Source organism: Pseudoliparis swirei, chromosome 24 (genome assembly GCF_029220125.1).
Source record: "Pseudoliparis swirei isolate HS2019 ecotype Mariana Trench chromosome 24, NWPU_hadal_v1, whole genome shotgun sequence".
NCBI classification, from domain to species: domain Eukaryota; kingdom Metazoa; phylum Chordata; class Actinopteri; order Perciformes; family Liparidae; genus Pseudoliparis; species Pseudoliparis swirei.
Window position 1 is genome coordinate 21,642,074 of NC_079411.1, and position 19,433 is coordinate 21,661,506.

At 42.8% G+C, this 19,433-nt stretch overlaps 2 protein-coding genes across 8 annotated transcripts in view; one reads left to right on the forward strand and one right to left on the reverse strand.

Moving 5' to 3' along the window:
• Nucleotides 1-2,862: 2,862 nt before the first annotated feature.
• LOC130189497 (uncharacterized) lies at nt 2,863-3,325 on the forward strand. The gene is made up of 2 exons (XM_056408323.1): nt 2,863-3,115; nt 3,249-3,325. Exons 1-2 carry the CDS (start codon nt 2,863-2,865, stop codon nt 3,323-3,325), a joined length of 330 nt encoding a protein of 109 aa, XP_056264298.1.
• A 906-nt stretch (nt 3,326-4,231) lies between these two features.
• The window catches only part of hap1 (huntingtin associated protein 1), a 50,282-nt gene continuing 35,080 nt past the window's right edge, over nt 4,232-19,433 (reverse strand). For 5 of the 7 annotated variants that reach the window (XM_056408316.1, XM_056408317.1, XM_056408315.1 and 2 more), the window contains 12 exons: nt 18,205-18,321; nt 18,007-18,101; nt 17,280-17,388; nt 16,564-16,642; nt 16,334-16,464; nt 16,172-16,246; nt 15,479-15,690; nt 11,025-11,243; nt 8,367-8,704; nt 7,051-7,239; nt 6,732-6,834; nt 4,232-6,000 (listed from right to left, as the gene is read on the reverse strand). In XM_056408316.1, coding sequence (XP_056264291.1) covers nt 5,529-6,000; nt 6,732-6,834; nt 7,051-7,239; nt 8,367-8,704; nt 11,025-11,243; nt 15,479-15,690; nt 16,172-16,246; nt 16,334-16,464; nt 16,564-16,642; nt 17,280-17,388; nt 18,007-18,101; nt 18,205-18,321 — 2,139 coding nt within the window. In that variant the 3' untranslated portion in view covers nt 4,232-5,528. Of the gene's footprint in view, nt 6,001-6,446; nt 6,506-6,731; nt 6,835-7,050; nt 7,240-8,366; nt 8,705-11,024; nt 11,244-15,478; nt 15,691-16,171; nt 16,247-16,333; nt 16,465-16,563; nt 16,643-17,279; nt 17,389-18,006; nt 18,102-18,204; nt 18,322-19,433 lie in introns of all 7 variants that reach the window. The other 2 variants (XM_056408320.1, XM_056408322.1) reach the window with 2 other exon arrangements.

The window sequence follows — 19,433 nt, forward strand, 5'->3', positions numbered from 1 at the left end:
CGTGTTCCAGCTCCACCATTGTGTTGCTGTCACTTCTATGAATCAAACCGTCACACCAGTACATCCGTCTGACAGGCGACGCTTTCCCCGCACGGGCGAACAGACTCTTAAGGTCGCGTTCATGTTGTTTTCTAGACGTTAAGCGTCACGTGTTGTCAGTGGCAACTGGACACACATTAACTGAGCCAGTCAGGAAATCTATACAGTATGTCAACCCCGCTGTGTGGTGTTTTCACTAAAAGGGTCGAGCGTACGTCACCTGGAAAGTCCAGGACACAACACCAAAAAACAATCGTTACATTATTTTACATTATGTATTTTATATATAATTTCAATGCTGTGTGGGCTGTAGACACAGTTTTAACAACATTTTAAGTATATATATATATACTGTAACTAGATACATATATACAAGTATATATATAATATTTATATATAAATAAATGTATGTAGGTATATATATACATATACCTATATTTATATATATATAAATATATAACATGTATATATCTACATATATATACCTATATATTATATATAATATATATGTATTATATACTGTATATATATATTATGTACACTACCATTCAAAAGAAATATAGTCAAGACATTGACAAGGTTAGAAATAAAGATTTGTATTTGAAGTATTAATTTTTTTCTTCAAACTTTGCTTTCGTCAAAGAATGCTCCTTTTGCAGCAATTACAGCATTGCAGACCTTTGGCATTCTAGCTGTTAATTTGTTGAGGTAATCTGTTGAAATTTCACCCCACGCTTCCTGAAGCACCTGCCACAAGTTGGATTGGCTTGATGGGCACTTCTTGCGGACCATACGGTCAAGCTGCTCCCACAACAGCTCAATGGGGTTGAGATCTGGTTACTGTGCTGGCCACTCCATGACAGACAGCATACCAGCTGCCTGCTTCTTCCCTAAATAGTTCTAGCACAATGTGGAGGTGTGCTTTGGGTCATTGTCCTGTTGGAGGAGGAAATTGGCTCCAATCAAGCGCTGCCCACAGGGTATGGCATGGCGTTGCAAAATGGAGTGATAGCCTCCCTTTTACCTGGTACAAATTTCCCACTTTACCTGCACCAAAGCAGCCCCAGACCATCACATGACCTCCACCATGCTTGACAGATGGTGTCAGGCACTCTTCCAGCATCTTTTCACCTGTTCTGCGTCTCACAAATGTTCTTCTGTGTGATCCAAACACCTCAAACTTGGATTCATCTGTCCATAACACCTTTTTCCAATCTTCCTCTGTCCAATGCCTGTGTTCTTTTGCCCATACCAATCTTTTCTTTTTATTGGCCAGTCTCAGATATGGCTTTTTCTTTGCCACTCTGCCTAGAAGGCCAGCATCCCGGAGTCGCCTCTTCACTGTCGACGTTGACACTGGCGTTTTGCGGGTACCATTTAAAGAAGCTGCCAGTTGAGGACCTGTGAGGCGTCTATTTCTCAAACTAGAGACTCTAATGTACTTGTCTTCTTGCTGAGTTGTGCACCGGGGCCTCCCACTTCTCTTTCTGCTCTGGTTAGAGCCTGTTTGTGCTGTTCTCTGAAGGGAGTAGTACACACCGCTGTAGGTAATTTTCAGTTTCTTTGCAATTTCTCGCATGGAATAGCCTTCATTTCTAAGAACAAGAATAGACTGGCGAGTTTCACATGAAAGTTCTTTTTTTCTGGCCATTTTGAGAGTCTTTATCGAACCCACAAATGTGATGCTCCAGATAACCAACTAGCTCAAAGGAAGGTCAGTTTTATAGCTTCTCTCATCAGCGAAACAGTTTTCAGCTGTGCTAACATAATTGCACAAGGGTTTTCAAGGGTTTTCTAATCAGATATTAGTCTTCTAAGGCGATTAGCAAACACAATGTACCATTAGAACACTGGAGTGATCGTTGCTGGAAATGGGCCTCTATACACCTATGGAGATATTTCATTAGAAACCAGATGTTTCCACCTAGAATAGTCATTTACCACATTAACAATGTATAGAGTGTATTTCTGATTGATTTAATGTTATCTTCGTTGAAAAAAACAATGCTTTTCTTTGAAAAATAAGGACATTTCGAAGTGATCCCAAACTTTTGAACGGTAGTGTATATTATATATATTTATAATATATATATATATATAATATATACATATATAATATAAATATATATATATGTATATATATATATAAATATACATACACTTATAACTTGGTTAAAACTGTGTCTACAGCCCACACTCGGTTGAAATGAAGGCCCTCATATGCAAAACGGAGACAGGAAATAATGAATTTCTCTGATTCTCATTCCAACATGTGTGAATACCTAGCATAATAGTAACTGCTAATGTCATGTTATATATGTTATATCTGATAATAGGAAGCCTGTTTTCTGTGTTCAGCGGCTACATTGATAACATGGTTTTAACCACAGATCCTCTGTATTGGTCACAAAAGGCTCTACGGAGAATTGTATATCTTATATAAACACATTGACTCCTTTTTATTGTTATTGCAGTGCAAAACGGGCCTTCCCAGCTAAGTGAAAAAGATAATAATGGATTTGTGAACGTCGTGGTCCACGGCTTCCGTTACGTACATCCTCCCGAGGCGTCTGTCCACGGATCAATCAGAACACTGATATCGCTCTTTGATTCTAAGCTGTAAACACAGACGCCAAACTTGTGCTATAAAAGGATCCGATCTGCTCTCCGTGCCCCAGAAGTCACACTTGTTGGATTTTTGTCGTGCACATATTTCCCAACCGATTTCACAGGTTACTTCTTCTTTCATGTGTTTTTTAGACATAATGAACGTTGTGATGTCATATGTTCACGCCACGGTGTTCTCTCTTCTTGTACACAGACATGTCGATGAAGGTGTTTGTGGCGTTAGCGCTGCTGGTTTTGCTGCTACCGCCACCTGCAGCCGGAGAAGCTGAGAAGACTCCTCTCCTCCGGCAGCTTCTGGCCAACAGGGAGGCCGCGAGAAGCTCGGCGGCGGGCAGGTGGGAGCCGTCGCCGCCGCCTCAGGTTCCCTCGGCGCGGACGGAGAGACGAGCACGCCTATCGGAGGATGAGCGGGAGATTATGACCAAGCAAATTATGCAAGCAATCTCAGGTATGATGTGCATTTGGGGTGTGAAAGTTCTCCGATATCGTTCATCTGACCGAGTGAGTGGGCAGAGATCCAAGGAGGTGCTCAGGTGTGCGTACTGAACCCTTGTGTTCATGCAGGAATGGTTTGTTCACAGAGGTCATGAACTCTGAGTGCATGGCGGATCGGGACTACCAGGGCTGGGTGGACTTTGGACGCCGCGACGCAGAATGAGCTACGACGACGGCGACGACGACCCCGAGAGCTCGAGACTTCACATTGTATTAAAAAAGTCCTAAATGTTGAATAAAACTCTTTTTGCAGAACTATCACAATAGTCATGTTTATGTCCAGGGGCGGTTGTAGGATTCAGAGAAGGGGGGGGAGGGGGGGGGGAGATTGAAGTGATTTAATCTGTAGTTTTGCTGCATTTAGTATATGTTAACACAGGAGACAGAATTTAAGGGTGATAGTGATATTTTATACTCATTTGGACATTATCACTGAGATAAAGATGAACTAGTTCAGTGTCAAATATACCATTCAATGGAAAAACATAGTCTAACTAGAATGGGCACTCGGTAGAGCGCATACCTTCGCATATCACAAGATTGGGCATTGAATTATGAACATTTTGGCATTAGTTGCATGCCAATTGGATAGAAATTGACCGCGCTATGGTAAAAAGAAGATGTTTTCCTTTTCATGACCTTGACCTTTGACCCGATCGATCCCAAAATCTAATCAAATGGTCCCCGGATAATAACCATTCATCCCACCAAATTTCATGCGATTCAGTTTAATACTTTTTGAGTTATGCGAGTAACACGCATACAAATAAATAAATAAATACACGGCGATCAACATAATATATATTAATGCAAAGAATAAAGAGGTGATGAGTTTTTTTTTGTATTTCGAATTCGCTCGTTCACTCTCGCTCACTGGAGACAGTTTCTAACAAAATAGCTGCAACAGCTCGCTGTTATTCACTTTCATTCAAGTAAAGCTAAATGTGAGCCGGTAACACTCGTCGATGACGACCACGTTGTGTCACGACCTGGACGTAGAGGTAGTAAGAGGCCTAACGACGGCCATCGCTGCCATGAGGTCAAACAAAAAGAGGCGTGTGCAACTCAGCTGGATCATGAAAATGCTGACTTTTATTCACAGGTGGTAAAGTTTGAACACAGAACAGAGAAACATCGGTTTGGTTGATTGAAGTCACAACACAAATTATTAAAACGCGTGTTTGTGATTTCTTCCCTTTTTAATCCACAGTATCCTCTGCCTTTTGCTACAGTTGATTGTTCAGACAAATAGTTTAAATAATCAGGACTTGAAATCGGCATTCCCCATCACGTCATGGGCAACTCACTTCGAATGCCCCCAAAAAACTATTTTTTAAATTGAGTCCTGATGATATTCAGCAGATTTTGTACAAGCAATATTTTCAGTGAACTCAGTGCAGTAAATGTACATATTGCTTATAAATAAAAATCTTTGACGCGGCATCGCAAACCCCGGTTTCATCTCGGCGAGGTGTCGCTCAGGATGAAGTACGGAAAGGTGAGGCCGTCGCCGTGGCAACACGCGCCACGTGAACGCATGCGGTGAACTCCGGGGCAGATGTTCTCATCGACACCTTTCAGTTGAGTCAGCGCGCCGTCGTCTTACATCGCAATGCGCCTCCATCGAGTGTTTAACTCGGTACATATTTAACAATCTTATATACAACATGCTAATCTCAAAGTAGCAGCTAACGAGCAGGAAGACCGGAGTGCATTTCAGTGCATTTGAAATCAGTTCTTCAGTGTGAACACATGGGTTCAGTTTGTGGTTTCAACTAACAATAATTTACTGCATAAGTCCTTTTTAAAATGTTTCAAAAGACAACGTTGTTATATACACGTACGTGACGTTCCACTTTGGGAACTCGGGAGTTTTTTTGGGTTTTTTAAAAACCGGTGGTGGAGAAAACGTGAAAAATGACCATCACGAAACACGGTATAAAAATGTTTTTCTTCATGAAGTCAAACACACTGCCGATAATCAGGTGATGTGATTTTCCTCTCTCTCTCACGCTCTCTCTCTCTCGCGCTCTCTCTCTCTCTCTCGCGCTCTCTCTCGCGCTCTCTCTCACGCTCTCTCTCTCGCGCTCTCTCTCTCGCGCTCTCTCTCTCTCTCTCTCTCTCGCTCTCTCTCTCGCTCTCTCTCTCGCGCTCTCTCTCTCTCGCGCTCTCTCTCTCTCTCTCTCTCTCTCTTTCTCACACACACACACACACACACAATAATATTACTGGTCACCACCGACAACTTAAAGTATGGCTCTAGCACAATCTGTGGCTTATGTTTTCAACACACCAGAGACACCTGAGCTGGGCAGTGTGTGTGTGTGTGTGTGTGTGGGGGGGGGGTCACGTGTCTGGATGTGAAGTCACAGCACGGGGAATGAGGGAGCAGGAAGTGACGAAGAGTCCTTGAGGACGTCCGGCCGCCCCTCTCCTCCCGTGCGGCCCGTCGTCCCCCAGGCCGCCACCCAGTGCAGCCCCAGGCCTCGAAGCTTCTCCACCAAGTTCAAACTGAAGCTGTACGCTCGTCCCTCTTTGTCCGCTGGGAAGACTCCACGTTTGTCTTTTACTGTGGCGGGTGGAGGTTCAGTACTGTGGTGGTGATGGTGGTGCAGCTGGTGGTGGTGGTGTGGATGAGGAGAGGCTGAGATGCCACGCTCTTGCAGCAGCTGCAGGAGTCCCAGTGATGGAGTGGTGACATCGGTGGTGGTGTTGGTGGTGGTGTTGGTGGTGGTGGTCGGGGTTCCTCCGCCAACGGGCCGCTGGTGGGACGGCGGCGATGACGAAGCGCTCACGAGCTCACGGCTCCGACAAGGTGGCAGGCCGAAAGAGCGAAGGCTGCCGACAGAATAAACAACAGTTAAAAACACCAAAACACAAATAGATCATAAAGACAAACATGTTTATCTAAACACAAGCGTGCAAGCTCATTCACAAATAAAGAAAAATAAAGAAATAAAATGTTAACGGTTAGTTCATTTGTCGTTGCTGTAACACGATGTTAGTGCGGCAGCGGTGGGGAAACGGCATCTGGTGGTTTTGAAGAGATGGAAACCTTAAAAAGGTTAAGAGAAATTAAAACACAACAAGCGAGAGAACAAACAAGTTAGTGATGCTCGGAGGAGACAGAAGCCCAGTGCAGTATTCTTCCATTCAGTGGTGATGATCTTTTCAAAAGCTTCTAAAATGATCAACCGTGGTGTTATTCAGGTAAACAGACGTTGATCCCGTGCATCCGTCATTAATAAGAAGTTCAGAGTGCATCCGTAAACCTCGACTCTTACTTTGCCCCGAAGGCGCCTTTTACAGTTGGAGGAAGAGCCTCGACAGACGTTTTCTGCCACTGTTAGAGGTGGAGAGCAGAGGTTTAAGAGGAGAGAAAAAGCATCATGGAAGACAGGACACCTGGAACAGCCACACTTAGAATTCACACATATAGATGAAAGTGACACTGCAAAGAAAAAGTTGTGGATTAATGAACAAAAAAATCTTTTTGGGAGTTCCCTTTTCAACATTTACAGACAAAACCACAAGCTAAAGGATGTTGTAAACAGTTTGTATTCTCTTACCTAGCGGATAAGGATGGGATGAGAAGGGAGGGTTGCAGGACGTGGCAGGTGGTAATGGTATGAGTGGGAGAGGTCTGAGGGAGGTTGGGACCAGGTGGAGAGACTGCAAAGTCATGGAGGGAGAAAATGCACATTAAACTACACATGGCCAAGGTTACGTTCAATGAGGAACTACAAGCGCTACTGAAGCTGGTCACTAAAGCAATACCACTCAATTAATGGGAGATGAACTATAACAAAGGAGGAGAGAAAGCAGGAAACGGGGGTCGTGGAGGAGATTTGATGAGGCGAAGAGGATGATGGAGCTGTGTTCTCCTACCCATGCCGTGCTCTCCAGACAGCTGCGACAGGTCCGGTTCGTCCTCCTCCGGGTCGTTCAGACTGTAGACGTGCTGGAAGTCGACCTCCAGCTGCCGGAAGTCTTTAGTCAGGACGCCCGGGCGTGGATGCAGGATGCCTCCCAGGTTTGGTTTGGCCAACTGCTGCCACTGGTGCAGAGTCACCGAGCCTGACGACGAGAGGCAGAGGGAACCGAGGCTGAAGAGTGTGATTTTAGGCAGTTAGAAATTATATATATATATAAATATATATATATATGTATATATTATAAATATATATTATATACACTACCGTTCAAAAGTTTGGGGTCACTTAGAAATGTCTTTATTTTTCAAAGAAAAGCACTGTTTTTTCAATAAAGATAACATTAATCAAAAATACACACTATACATTGTTAATGTGGTAAATGACTATTCTAGGTGGAAATGTCTGGTTTCTAATGAAATATCTCCATAGGTGTATAGAGGCCCATTTCCATCAACTATCACTCCAGTGTTCTAATGGTACATTGTGTTTGCTAATCGCCTTAGAAGACTAATGTCTGATTAGAAAACCCTTGTGCAATTATGTTAGCACAGCTGAAAACAGTTATGCTGGTGATATAAGCTATACAACTGGCCTTCCTTTGAGCTTGAAGAACAAAATGAATACTTCAAATATTAATCATTATTTCTAACCTTGTCAATGTATTGACTATATTTTCTATTCAATTTTCAATTCATTTGATAAATAAAAGTGAGTTTTCATGGAAGACACAAAATTGTCTGGATGACCCCAAACTTTTGAACGGTAGTGTACATATAATATATATATATACAGTATATAATACATATATATATATATATATATATATATATATAAATACGGTTCGTCTCTTGAACCCAAAACAAGTATGAACTTATTTTTTTTTTAGGTTTACATTTTACTGTCGTTCTTTAAATTTCACTGAAAAAGGGGAAAGTATGGTCTGGAATTATTATATAATTATTAATATTAATAAAAAAGATTTAAAAAATAATAATTAATGTAAATTAAAGTGTTACTGCCAATAACTGTTGATCAGTTAACGTTGGTTGATATTCTTGATAACATCAAATGCAGATGCATATCATATTCTATGATAGATCTACTTTTGTAAACTCGTAATTATACTGTTGCCGTGCTTCCATTTTTTCTTCGAGAGGTGGTATTTATTTAGGATCACAGCATAATATCAACTATGATCAGTCTGTTTGAGCTCCATCGTCCAAAACCGGGAAAAGCTCCAAACGCCGCGTCCAGCTGAGAGACTCTTACCCTCCAGAGGTTTGACGATCTGCAGGCGGTCGGGCAGGTAGGACCGGGATCCCCCCGAGGACCCCCAGGAGGGCCGCGAGCTGCCGTTGGAGTAGTTGGTGCCCGTTGACGCCGCCGGGCTGGAGGCCAGGCTGTCGTCTGGCGTCAGGAAGCCGCTGGAGCCCTCGGCCTCGTCGCAGTCGCCCGCCAAGGCGTGGAGTTTCCGCTCGCGCTCCACGTCGAAGAAAGGCCGCTCGGAGGAGTGGTTCTGCTGGCGGGCCGACAGGCAGCGCAGGGCGGCTTCGAGGTCCTGACCTCCCGGTGTGCCCGGCTGGCCCAGACGCTTAGGCCCACTGAGTCTGCGGTGAATAGATAGTGACACCGTTTCAGTTGCTTCAACACTGGACCTTTAAGTGGGTTAATCGTGATGTGGCAAACAGATTTGAACACATAGGAAAAATAATGCAATGCATATACAACTAGAACGGGCACTCGGTAGTAGGGATGGGAATCGAGAACCGGTTCTGTTTTAGAACCGGTTCCCAGTGAACCGATTGTTTGGGATCGTCAGCCAAATTCTTTAACGGTTCTGCTAACGGTCCTCTGTGGCGTTGCGCATGCGCAAACTTTTTTAGTTTCTTCAGACTGCAGCAAACATGGCAACTAGGCAGAGGCGTTCTAAAGTTTGGCTCCATTTCACACGTCAAAATGACAACTACACCACTTGTAACGTGTGTAAAAAGTCTATTTCGTCAAAGGGAGGAAATACAACAAATATGAATCAGCATTTGAACACAGCATGGAATTAAATGACAGGAATGTCATGTGTTCGATGCAGCAGCTCAGCTAACGTCGGCGCTTCATCTCTTTCTGTCCAAGGTAAACTCCTCAGAAGTGATCACAACCACTCACTGTGTGAAGCCATTTGCCTTTATTGTGTGGAGTCGATCAAGTTATCTTCTGTCCCTTCGTTTGAAGCATACATTTGAGCTCCGGCATTGGTCCCATTATTGATCACTTCACATTTGGATTGAAAGTCCAGTTTTGAGAAATGTTTGATCGTAACGGTGTTAATTATCGGAGGGCGTGTGTTATCAGCAAACGTTCGCGTTATCGTGTTAACCCATTATTAAACTGAGCATATCGATTTTTAATCCATTATTAAATTTAGCATATAGCTACGCTAGCTTAGCTATATAATCTTCCATTTTCAGCCCCCTACATTGAGGCAGAGGTCGTGTTTGCCTCCCCTCTTAATGTGGCTTTATGTCAGCTCAGCAAATTCAGCGATTTTGTTAGTGCCATTTGTTTCATTGTGTAAACCAGTTTTCACTATATAAATAATCTGCATTGCCATCCAATTTAGCTGATGACGTTCAGAGTCAGACCGGTTCAGAGGCTGGTAGTCTGTCTGGGTCACAGGCTACAGCACGTCTTGTCCACCTCCTCATATCTTTGTGTTCATCCTCCACCCCATCTGAGAGAGTGTTCTCCACGGCTGGAGACACAATAAGTCCTGAGAGATCGCGTATCCTCCCGGAGAAAGCAGACATGCTTATTTTTCTGCACAAGAATTGTTGATGATCCATACAATTGATGGTGCACACTTTGTATTTGCCACTGCTAGTTTAATTTTTGGCAGCTCAGTTCATATACCCTTTAAAAAAAAGGAAGGAGCACTGTAATTTCTAGGAACATGTTTAAATTAAACAGAATACATTTTATTTAAGTTATGTAAGTTTTATTTTAAGTTCAAGAGGAATATGTATAAATGTTTTTGGTTATTTAAAAAAATGTAAATGTATGTATACATACTGTATATGGTGTGTGCAGCATTATAGAAAATTATATAAAAGAAAATTAATGTAAATAAACCCGTTTGTGCTCTTTTTTTCACCCCTTGCCCAATAAGAATCGATAAGGAATCGAATCGATAAGCAGGAATCGATAAGGCATCAGAATCGTTAAAATCGTATCAATTCTCATCCCTACTCGGTAGAGCGCATACCTTCGCATATCACAAGATTGGGCATTGAATTATGAACATTTTGGCATTAGTTGCATGCCAATTGGATAAAAATTGACTGTGCTATGGTAAAAAGAATTTAACCTTTTCATGACCTTGACCCGATCGATCCCAAGATCTAATCAAATGGTCCCCGGATAATAACCAATCATCCCACCAAATTTCATGCGATTCAAAGAAGATTTTGATCTTTTCATGACCTTGACCTTTGACCCGATCGATCCCAAAATCTAATCAAATGGTCCCCGGATAATAACTAATCATCCCACCAAATTTCATGCGATTCAAAGAAGATTTTGACCTTTTCATGACCTTGACCTTTGACCCGATCGATCCCAAAATCTAATCAAATGGTCCCCGGATAATAACTAATCATCCCACCAAATTTCATGCGATTCAAAGAAGAGTTTGACCTTTTCATGACCTTGACCTTGACCCGATCAACCCCAAAATCGAATCAAATGGCCCCCGGATAATAACCAATCATCTCACCAAATTTCATGCGATTCGGTTTAATACTTTTTGACTTATGCGAATAACACGCACGCACGCACGCATACAAATACACGGCGATCAAAACATTACCTTCTGCATTTTCAATGCGAAGGTAACTATCAAACACAGTATGTGCATGAGTGCGCACTCAAACGTACCGGTTGTCTACTTTCTGAGCGTTATTGACGCTGGGCTTGTCTTCCAGCGTGAGGCTGGCGTTGTCCGAGCCGTAGTAGCTGGTTCGGGGGGTGCTGGTGCAACTGGAGCGGGCCGACAGCGGGCTGGAGCCCGGCAGCCTGGGGGAGGGGCCGCGGGACCGCAGCCTCACGTGCTTGTTCACCACCTTCACCGTTTCAAACACGCGCCACGGGTGGTTCCTGCGGAGAGAGAAACGGGCCGTGAGTGGGCGGAAAGAGAAGACACACAGTCTACATTATTCATCTCGGGTGCAACCAGAAATGCAATCGCTGGATTTTTCAAGCTGCAGTAGGTAAATTGTATGAATTATTATTTGTTTAGAAGCCAAGATTGCTCAATAGGAAGGCTTTTTTCTTGTTTTTGGATGTATATATATACACTACCGTTCAAAAGTTTGGGATCACTTAGAAATGTCCTTATTTTTCAAAGAAAAGCATTGTTTTTTTCAATGAAGATAACATTAAATCAATCAGAAATACACTCTATACATTGTTAATGTGGTAAATGACTATTCTAGGTGGAAACGTCTGGTTTCTAATGAAATATCTCCATAGGTGTATAGAGGCCAATTTCCAGCAACTATCACTCCAGTGTTCTAATGGTACATTGTGTTTGCTAATCGCCTTAGAAGACTAATGGATGATTAGAAAACCCTTGAAAACCCTTGTGCAATTATGTTAGCACAGCTGAAAACTGTTTTGCTGATGAGAGAAGCTATAAAACTGGCCTTCCTTTGAGCTAGTTGGATATCTGGAGCATCACATTTGTGGGTTCGATAAGACTCTCAAAATGGCTAGAAAAAAAGAACTTTCATGTGAAATTTGCCAGTCTATTCTTGTTCTTAGAAATGAAGGCTATTCCATGCGAGAAATTGCAAAGAAACTGAAAATCTCCTACAGCGGTGTGTACTACTCCCTTCAGAGAACAGCACAAACGGGCTCTAACCAGAGCAGAAAGAGAAGTGGGAGGCCCCGGTGCACAACTCAGCAAGAAGACAAGTACATTAGAGTCTCTAGTTTGAGAAATAGACGCCTCACAGGTCCTCAACTGGCAGCTTCTTTAAATGGTACCATAAACGCCAGTGTCAACGTCGACAGTGAAGAGGCGACTCCGGGATGCTGGCCTTCTAGGCAGAGTGGCAAAGAAAAAGCCATATCTGAGACTGGCCAATACAAAGAAAAGATTGGTATGGGCAAAAGAACACAGGCATTGGACAGAGGAAGATTGGAAAAAGGTGTTATGGACAGATGAATCCAAGTTTGAGGTGTTTGGATCACACAGAAGAACATTTGTGAGACGCAGAACAGGTGAAAAGATGCTGGAAGAGTGCCTGACACCATCTGTCAAGCATGGTGGAGGTAATGTGATGGTCTGGGGCTGCTTTGGTGCTGGTAAAGTGGGAGATTTGTACCAGGTAAAAGGGATTTTAAATAAGGAAGGCTATCACTCCATTTTGCAACGCCATGCCATACCCTGTGGGCAGCGCTTGATTGGAGCCAATTTCCTCCTCCAACAGGACAATGACCCAAAGCACACCTCCACATTGTGCAAGAACTATTTAGGAAGAAGCAGGCAGCTGGTATGCTGTCTGTAATGGAGTGGCCAGCACAGTCACCAGATCTCAACCCCATTGAGCTGTTGTGGGAGCAGCTTGACCGTATGGTCCGCAAGAAGTGCCCATCAAGCCAATCCAACTTGTGGCAGGTGCTTCAGGAAGCGTGGGGTGAAATTTCAACAGATTACCTCAACAAATTAACAGCTAGAATGCCAAAGGTCTGCAATGCTGTAATTGCTGCAAAAGGAGCATTCTTTGACGAAAGCAAAGTTTGAAGAAAAAAATTAATACTTCAAATACAAATCATTATTTCTAACCTTGTCAATGTTTTGACTATATTTTCTATACATTTTGCAACTCATTTGATAAATAAAAGTGTGAGTTTTCATGGAAAACACGAAATTGTCTGGGTGATCCCAAACTTTTGAACGGTAGTGTATATATATACATATATATATATATATATATATTAGTGCTGTGAAAAATAACGCGTTAACTCAGTTGATTCAATAACAGGTTTAACTAGTTTTTTTTTTTTTACGCATTTAACGCATGCGCAGAATGAGCTTCCAATCCGTCTGTTGTTGGTCGTCGGGACGAAAAAAAAGTCACTTGCAAAATGAGCTTCCAATACACCACTTCAATCTGAACTCTGTCCGCTCTCATGCAGACGGTCTGTTCATCGGTAATGATCCTTCCGCAGGTTCACCTACGGAAACCTTGTTTAGACTTTTACTTCCTGTAGATCAGGGGTCTCAACACGTCGATCGCGACCTGCCAGTCGATCGCGTCGTAGTGTCGGTAGATCGCATGACATTAAAAAGATTGGCCCGCCCCCTGACATGTTCTCTATAGCACGTCTTTGTTCTTTTATCAAACTAAACGTCTGTTGTTGATCGTATCTCCACAGCAGCATGTCATTTCTGTCTCTTCGCGTTGCGTTAACACTTATCGATCTCCGTCTCGCGCCACAGAGCTCCGTGCGCGCGCATCGGGACCGAGCAAAAAAAAAGTCACTTGTCAATCTGTCCACCTGTCCGTGTGGTTTCAGCTTTGCAGCGGTGTCCCCGCCGTCCCTTTCATCACGGCCCAGTTCATGAAGAAAACCCACACAGTCAGTTTGCCTCAGCAGCTGCTAGAGGAAGACTAGAGGCCTTTAGATTGTATCATGGTGGAGTTAATGGTTGACAAACAAGAGAAAAATGTTCTGTTTAACCCTCCTGTTACCTTTACATTTACTAACATATTTTACCCTCGGGGTCAATTTGACCCCAGCAATTAAAACCTCCAGAAAATTATTAGAATTAATATTGCTTCCCAAGTTTAAGTGTGAGGTACTTTATGTTTGTTTGTTGACTACCTAAATATCCCTTTAAATAAATAAAAAAGTTGATATTTCTTATATGTTTGACACAGTGAAACACAGCCTGGGGTCAAATTGACCCCAAAGAACACCGACATTAAACATTGAATGGGGTCAAATTGACCCGAAAGGTAACAGGAGGGTTAAACATTTTGTTTAGGATGAAGATGTATTAATGTTCCATATGGAAGAAAACTGCTAAATAACTGCTGAGTTGCAGCACCATTGTATAGAAGAATGTATAAATGTATATATCCGTCTTTTGTCATAAATCTCTATGTTCTCACAAAATATACCGAGAATATCGGTAATATGTGATTAATCATGATTAATCCACAAAAACCTGTGATTAACCCGATTAAAAATTGTAATCGTTTCACAGCCCTAATATATATATATATATAAAAATAATATATATATATATTTTTTAATTATTTTATGTTTATGTCCGACATTTTGAAATTGTTTTTAATGTTAATATATCTAAACGAATAAAAAAAATTAAGTCAACAATAACTTTTTTTAAATAGTAATGTTTATGCAGCGTTTTTCAAAGTAAAATGCACAGACTCCCAGCTCACCAAGATGAAGGCACAAATCTGCCCTGTCAATCACCCGGTTGACTCCGGCTTTAGGAGGGGTGGGACGCTCGGCTTCATCCCTCTTGGACCCCTTTGCTTACATTTGCTACATTACATCATTAAATCCTGACTTTTAAAAATATCTCCATATGTGTTGTTCCAGTGGAACTTTGTAGCAACGGAGAAAGAACAAGGTAAGATGTCCTCATCTGACCAGGATAATAAATCTGTTGGCATACTTATGATACTGCACTTATCTATCGATCAGAACTAGAAGAGACCAACCAGCTTGCTAAAATTCAAGCCCGTCTTAAAGACATAAAAACATGGATGACCTGCAACTTCCGGATGTTAAACTCTGACAAAACTGAAGTTATCTTACACGGCATTTCCCTGGCATCCAACACCACTGTAAGGAATCTCGGCGTTATCTTTGATCAGGACTTGTCCTTTAACTCCCACGTGAAGAACATCTCAAGGACTGCATTTTTTCATCGACGTAACATTTAAAAAATCAGGCACATCTTGTCTTAAAGAGATGCAGAAAAACTGGTTCACGCGTTTGTTACTTCTAGACTGGATTACTGCAACTGCTTATTATCAGGCAGCTCTAATACGTCTCTTAGGTCCCTCCAGTTGATCCAGAATGCTGCAGCTCGTGTTCTCACTATCAGAAAAGAGATCACATCACTCCTGCACTAGCTGCTCTGCACTGGCTCCCTGTAAAATCAAGAATCACTTTTTAAATCCTTCTCTTAACCTACAAAGCCTTGATTGGTGATGCTCCATCATATCTTAAGGAGCTTGTCATACCATATTGCCCCACTAGAGAGCTGCCTCACTAAATGCGGGGCTACTTGTGGTTCCTAGAGCCATTTTTCTGCATGAGAACTCAAACAGCATCGCAGGGCTCACTTGTACTCCGGGGGGGCCGGGGCGTCCATGCCTTTGCGGAAGGTGCCCTCGATCTCGGCTGCCAGGGAGTCCATGGGCAGGACGGAGGCCAGCGGCGTGTAGCGCTGCACCGTGCCGTTGGGCAGGCTTTTATTACGCATGTTCTTAATGTCCTCCCGGGCCTCGCGGAGCATGTCCTCGCACTGAGAGTACTTGTCCTGCAGGTCCTTGAGCTGCAGACAGGGGGAGACAGATCGGTTCAATTGTATTAATGATTAAGAATCTGCAAAGACGCATATAAACAGGTCTGTGTGGGGAGGCAGCGGAGGAGAGGTTTCTGGGTGACCATGTGGACGCACTTAGGGTAGCTCATCTGTTTATTAAGAAAATATAAACTAAACACTGTGTGTGCAGTGCTGAGTGACACACACACACACCTTCTCACACTCAGAGGTCTGGAGTAAACGTTAAATCATCACTATTGTGTGAAATCAGAGGCAGCTATTCGATTGGTGAACACTCTGAAGCTCTGCTGGTTGAGTGGGAAATGTCAGCCAGCAGCAGGACAATAACTACATCTAATTGAAGTTATTTGGAGAAAGAAAATGTAGCTCAAGTAGGAATGAAACTGATGGAAGCCACAAGTGTAAACGCATCAATTTGACACACCCAGTGCTGGACGTGAAAGGATCCTAATGATTGTAAGTGTCTGACCTCTGAGTGAAGACGAAGCTGGCTCTCACGGGACGCACTCAGCTGTTGGTTCAGATCCTCGTTCTCATGGCTGACCTGGAGGAACCGGGAAGGGGGATCAGTTAGAAGAGTTTCACTGTGATAAGATGTATGTACTCAGAGAACATGGAAGCGTTGCCTCACCCCTTTGCAGCGGGCGTGCAGGTCAACGATTTGCGCGAGCAGCGAGCTGATCTCCTCCTGCTGCCGGAGACAGTCCTCCCCTTTCCGCGCCAGCTCCTCCGACAGGTCGACGACCCGCTTATTAACGGACGCTGAAACACACGAGTCCGGTGAATACGCCTGGAGCTGATCGCCCCTCTCTCTCTCTCCGCGCTGCTTTAATGCACCGAACACAAGAGTGAGCCGCTTACTGAGTTCTTCCACGCACACCATCATCAGCTCCTGCTCCTGCTCCTCGTAGTTGGCCGTCTCCGTCGTGAGCTCACAGGCCTGCAGGAACAACGCCACCGTCAAATTGTCGTACTTTTAATGTGCTGTAGCTTCGCATTGTGTGTATTTTGTGTTTTTCTATACTGTTGTCGTGCGTCTCATCCTGTACCGTTTGTTATTGTTTTATGTTTGTTATGGTCTGTTAAGGGACGACAGATGCTAATTAGCTGTACAGCTACAATGTGGTACTGTGCATCAAATGGTGACATTGATGTTTGAACTGTATATGGTCCCTTTTAAATAAAGAGAAGAAGAGGAGGAGAAGAAGAAGACGACGACGAAGAAGAAAAAAAATAAGGAGGAGGAAGAAGAAGACAAAGAAGAAGGAGGAGAAGAAGAAGAAAGAGAAAAAGAAGAAGAAAAAGGAGGAGAAGAAGAAGAAGAAGAGGGAGAAGAAGAAGAAGAAGAAGAAGAAGAAGGAGGAGTAGAGGAAGAAGGAGGAGGATGAGGAGTAGACGAAGAAGGAGGAGAAGGAGAATGAAGAAGAAGTCATACTTTGTTAATGCAGGAAGCAATAAAAAATTTGTTTACCTGTCATTGTTATTTAAATGAATTATACAATATAAACAGATAATAAACAGACATGATCAGAATAATGGTGATGCACATTTAATCTTTCCTTTCATTTGACTCTAACCTCTATTCGCAGTTTGCGGTTGTCGTCCTCCAAGCCTTTCAGTTTCTGCTGCATGAAGTCGTAGTGGACCAAGCTGCTGAGAGAACTGCACGATTCGTTTTTCTTTATTCTAGAACGAGGAAAGATTGTCTGGATTAGACATCTGTGGGGTTATTCTCACAAAGACAAAAAAAACTGAGCTCACAGAACTAGTGAATAAACTAAACAAATGTATATTTAGAAGCAAGCACTGAAAAGGTATAGGTAGAAGCAAAAATACTTATATAGTCATATCCTAAATTATTATAATCCAATAAATCCGAAAATTATTATAAAATAAGGAAAGAAAGATCTCTCTGAATTGACCTGAATGGAGACGATAAGGCGTTTTTCACTCATGTTATAACTTATGTTATGATGTTACATCGCAGCACAAATAATTGGTCTCCGTTCATTTTATGCAACGAGAACCAGGATAATGTCGTGTAGTACACCTCGGCTGTCTGACAGTTTTATCAAAGGCCCCAGTAGCTCTATATCAACAAGTTATTACTCTGTTTATTAAAAGCTAAGTGGTTGCTTCATATTAAATTGTGGGGATAGAACAGAAATTAGTAGCGTGCATCACAAATATTCTCTTTTCTAAGGATATTTATTTAGACTAATTCACACACCTGCACTGTTTTTAATCAAACTAATACTCTTTGGTTTTTGTGAATCTAAATATTTCGTGTGCACGTGAACCCACGGTGACTGCGACGCGGCGTTCTCCATCTCCTCGGCGCCGGCGTAGAACTGCAGGAGGTCGTCTCGCATCGAGAGCTCGTGGCGCAGCTGAGCGATCTGGAACACGCGGGAAAACAACGTGACTCCACACGTAGACACAGAGACGCAGACGCAGATCTATAAGACACGGATGTCTTATTTCAGGGAGGTTTGCTCGTACCTCTTCCTTTGCGGCCTCCAGCTGTTCGTCCAGCATTTCGTTGCGTGCGGTCACTTCTTGGTTCTGCTTCAGGAGGGATTGACCGATGAGCGCCGCCAGCTCCAGATCCCGCTCTTTCTGCAAAGCAAAAAGGCAGACATTCTACATTTATTTGATGAAATCATGAATAATGACATAGTACACTTATAATAATAACTTTATTTATATAGCACCTGTAAAAAACAGGGTTTACAAAGCGCTCTGCAGAGAAGAGAGGCAAAACATAACGTCAATACAAGTAAACATTTCAGAAAATACAAGAGGCAAAAGAGACCATGCCATAGAGGAAATGCACACAAGAATGGAATCTAAAAATACAAAAGAAAGAACAGACAAAATTAGGGGGAACCAAAAAACTGCATAAAAGGATGACATCACTTAAAAGCAATTCTATTTAAAAAATTGTTTTTTTAAGAAGTGATTTAAAAGAAGTCACTGATTCTGCGAGCCTTATCCCCTCAGGAAGGTCGTTCCAAAGTCGAGGGTTTCTAATGGATAAAGCACGTTCACCCTTTGATTCAAGCCTCGGCTTTGGAACGGCCAGATAGGCCCCACCGGAGGATCTATACATTGTAAAAATGAGGCAGATATTATACGTGTAATGTACTTTGACAAACACAAGAGAGCTGTCGGGGGTGACAGACAGGAACGAGTCCGATAACTTTAAACAGGGGTTCTCAGATGGGGGTACGCGAAGGCCCTCTCGGGGGTATGTGTGATTAGCTTTAAACATATTTAAAATGAGCATCCAGTAAAAAAGCCTTTGAAAATAGTTATTTAATAACTATTCAATGAAATATAAGTGTATGTTCATGAATTGTATATATTAAATATTATATGCAAAATGCTGCATATTATCTCTTTGGGTGGGGGGGATTATCTATTTACTAGGGCTGTCAGCGTTAACGCGTTAATCTATGCGATTAATTTGGCCGCGATTAACGCACTAAAATATTTTAACGCAATTAACGCAACTTTGTTTACTTCCGGTGTGCGTTGAAGTTTTTGCACTCCTCTGAGTGTCAAGCATGACAGTCCGCCTCCTTCCTCCCGTCTGCTCCTCGATATTCACAGAGAAGCAGAGGGCGACGTGTCGGTGACGCGGGCCGGAAGGTGCAGGGGACTTTTTGTTGTTGCTCCGCCCCGATGCGCGCGCACACACGCCGGCACGGAGCTCTGCGGCGCGCGAG

What these genes read in the sequence shown, in the direction of transcription:
- LOC130189497 (XM_056408323.1), top strand. Translation starts at nt 2,863, where the DNA reads ATGTCGATGAAGGTGTTTGTGGCGTTAGCGCTGCTGGTTTTGCTGCTA. An exon ending in AATTATGCAAGCAATCTCAG is followed by an intron (nt 3,116 to 3,248) that starts GTATGATGTGCA and finishes GTTTGTTCACAG; the next exon opens with AGGTCATGAACTCTGAGTGC.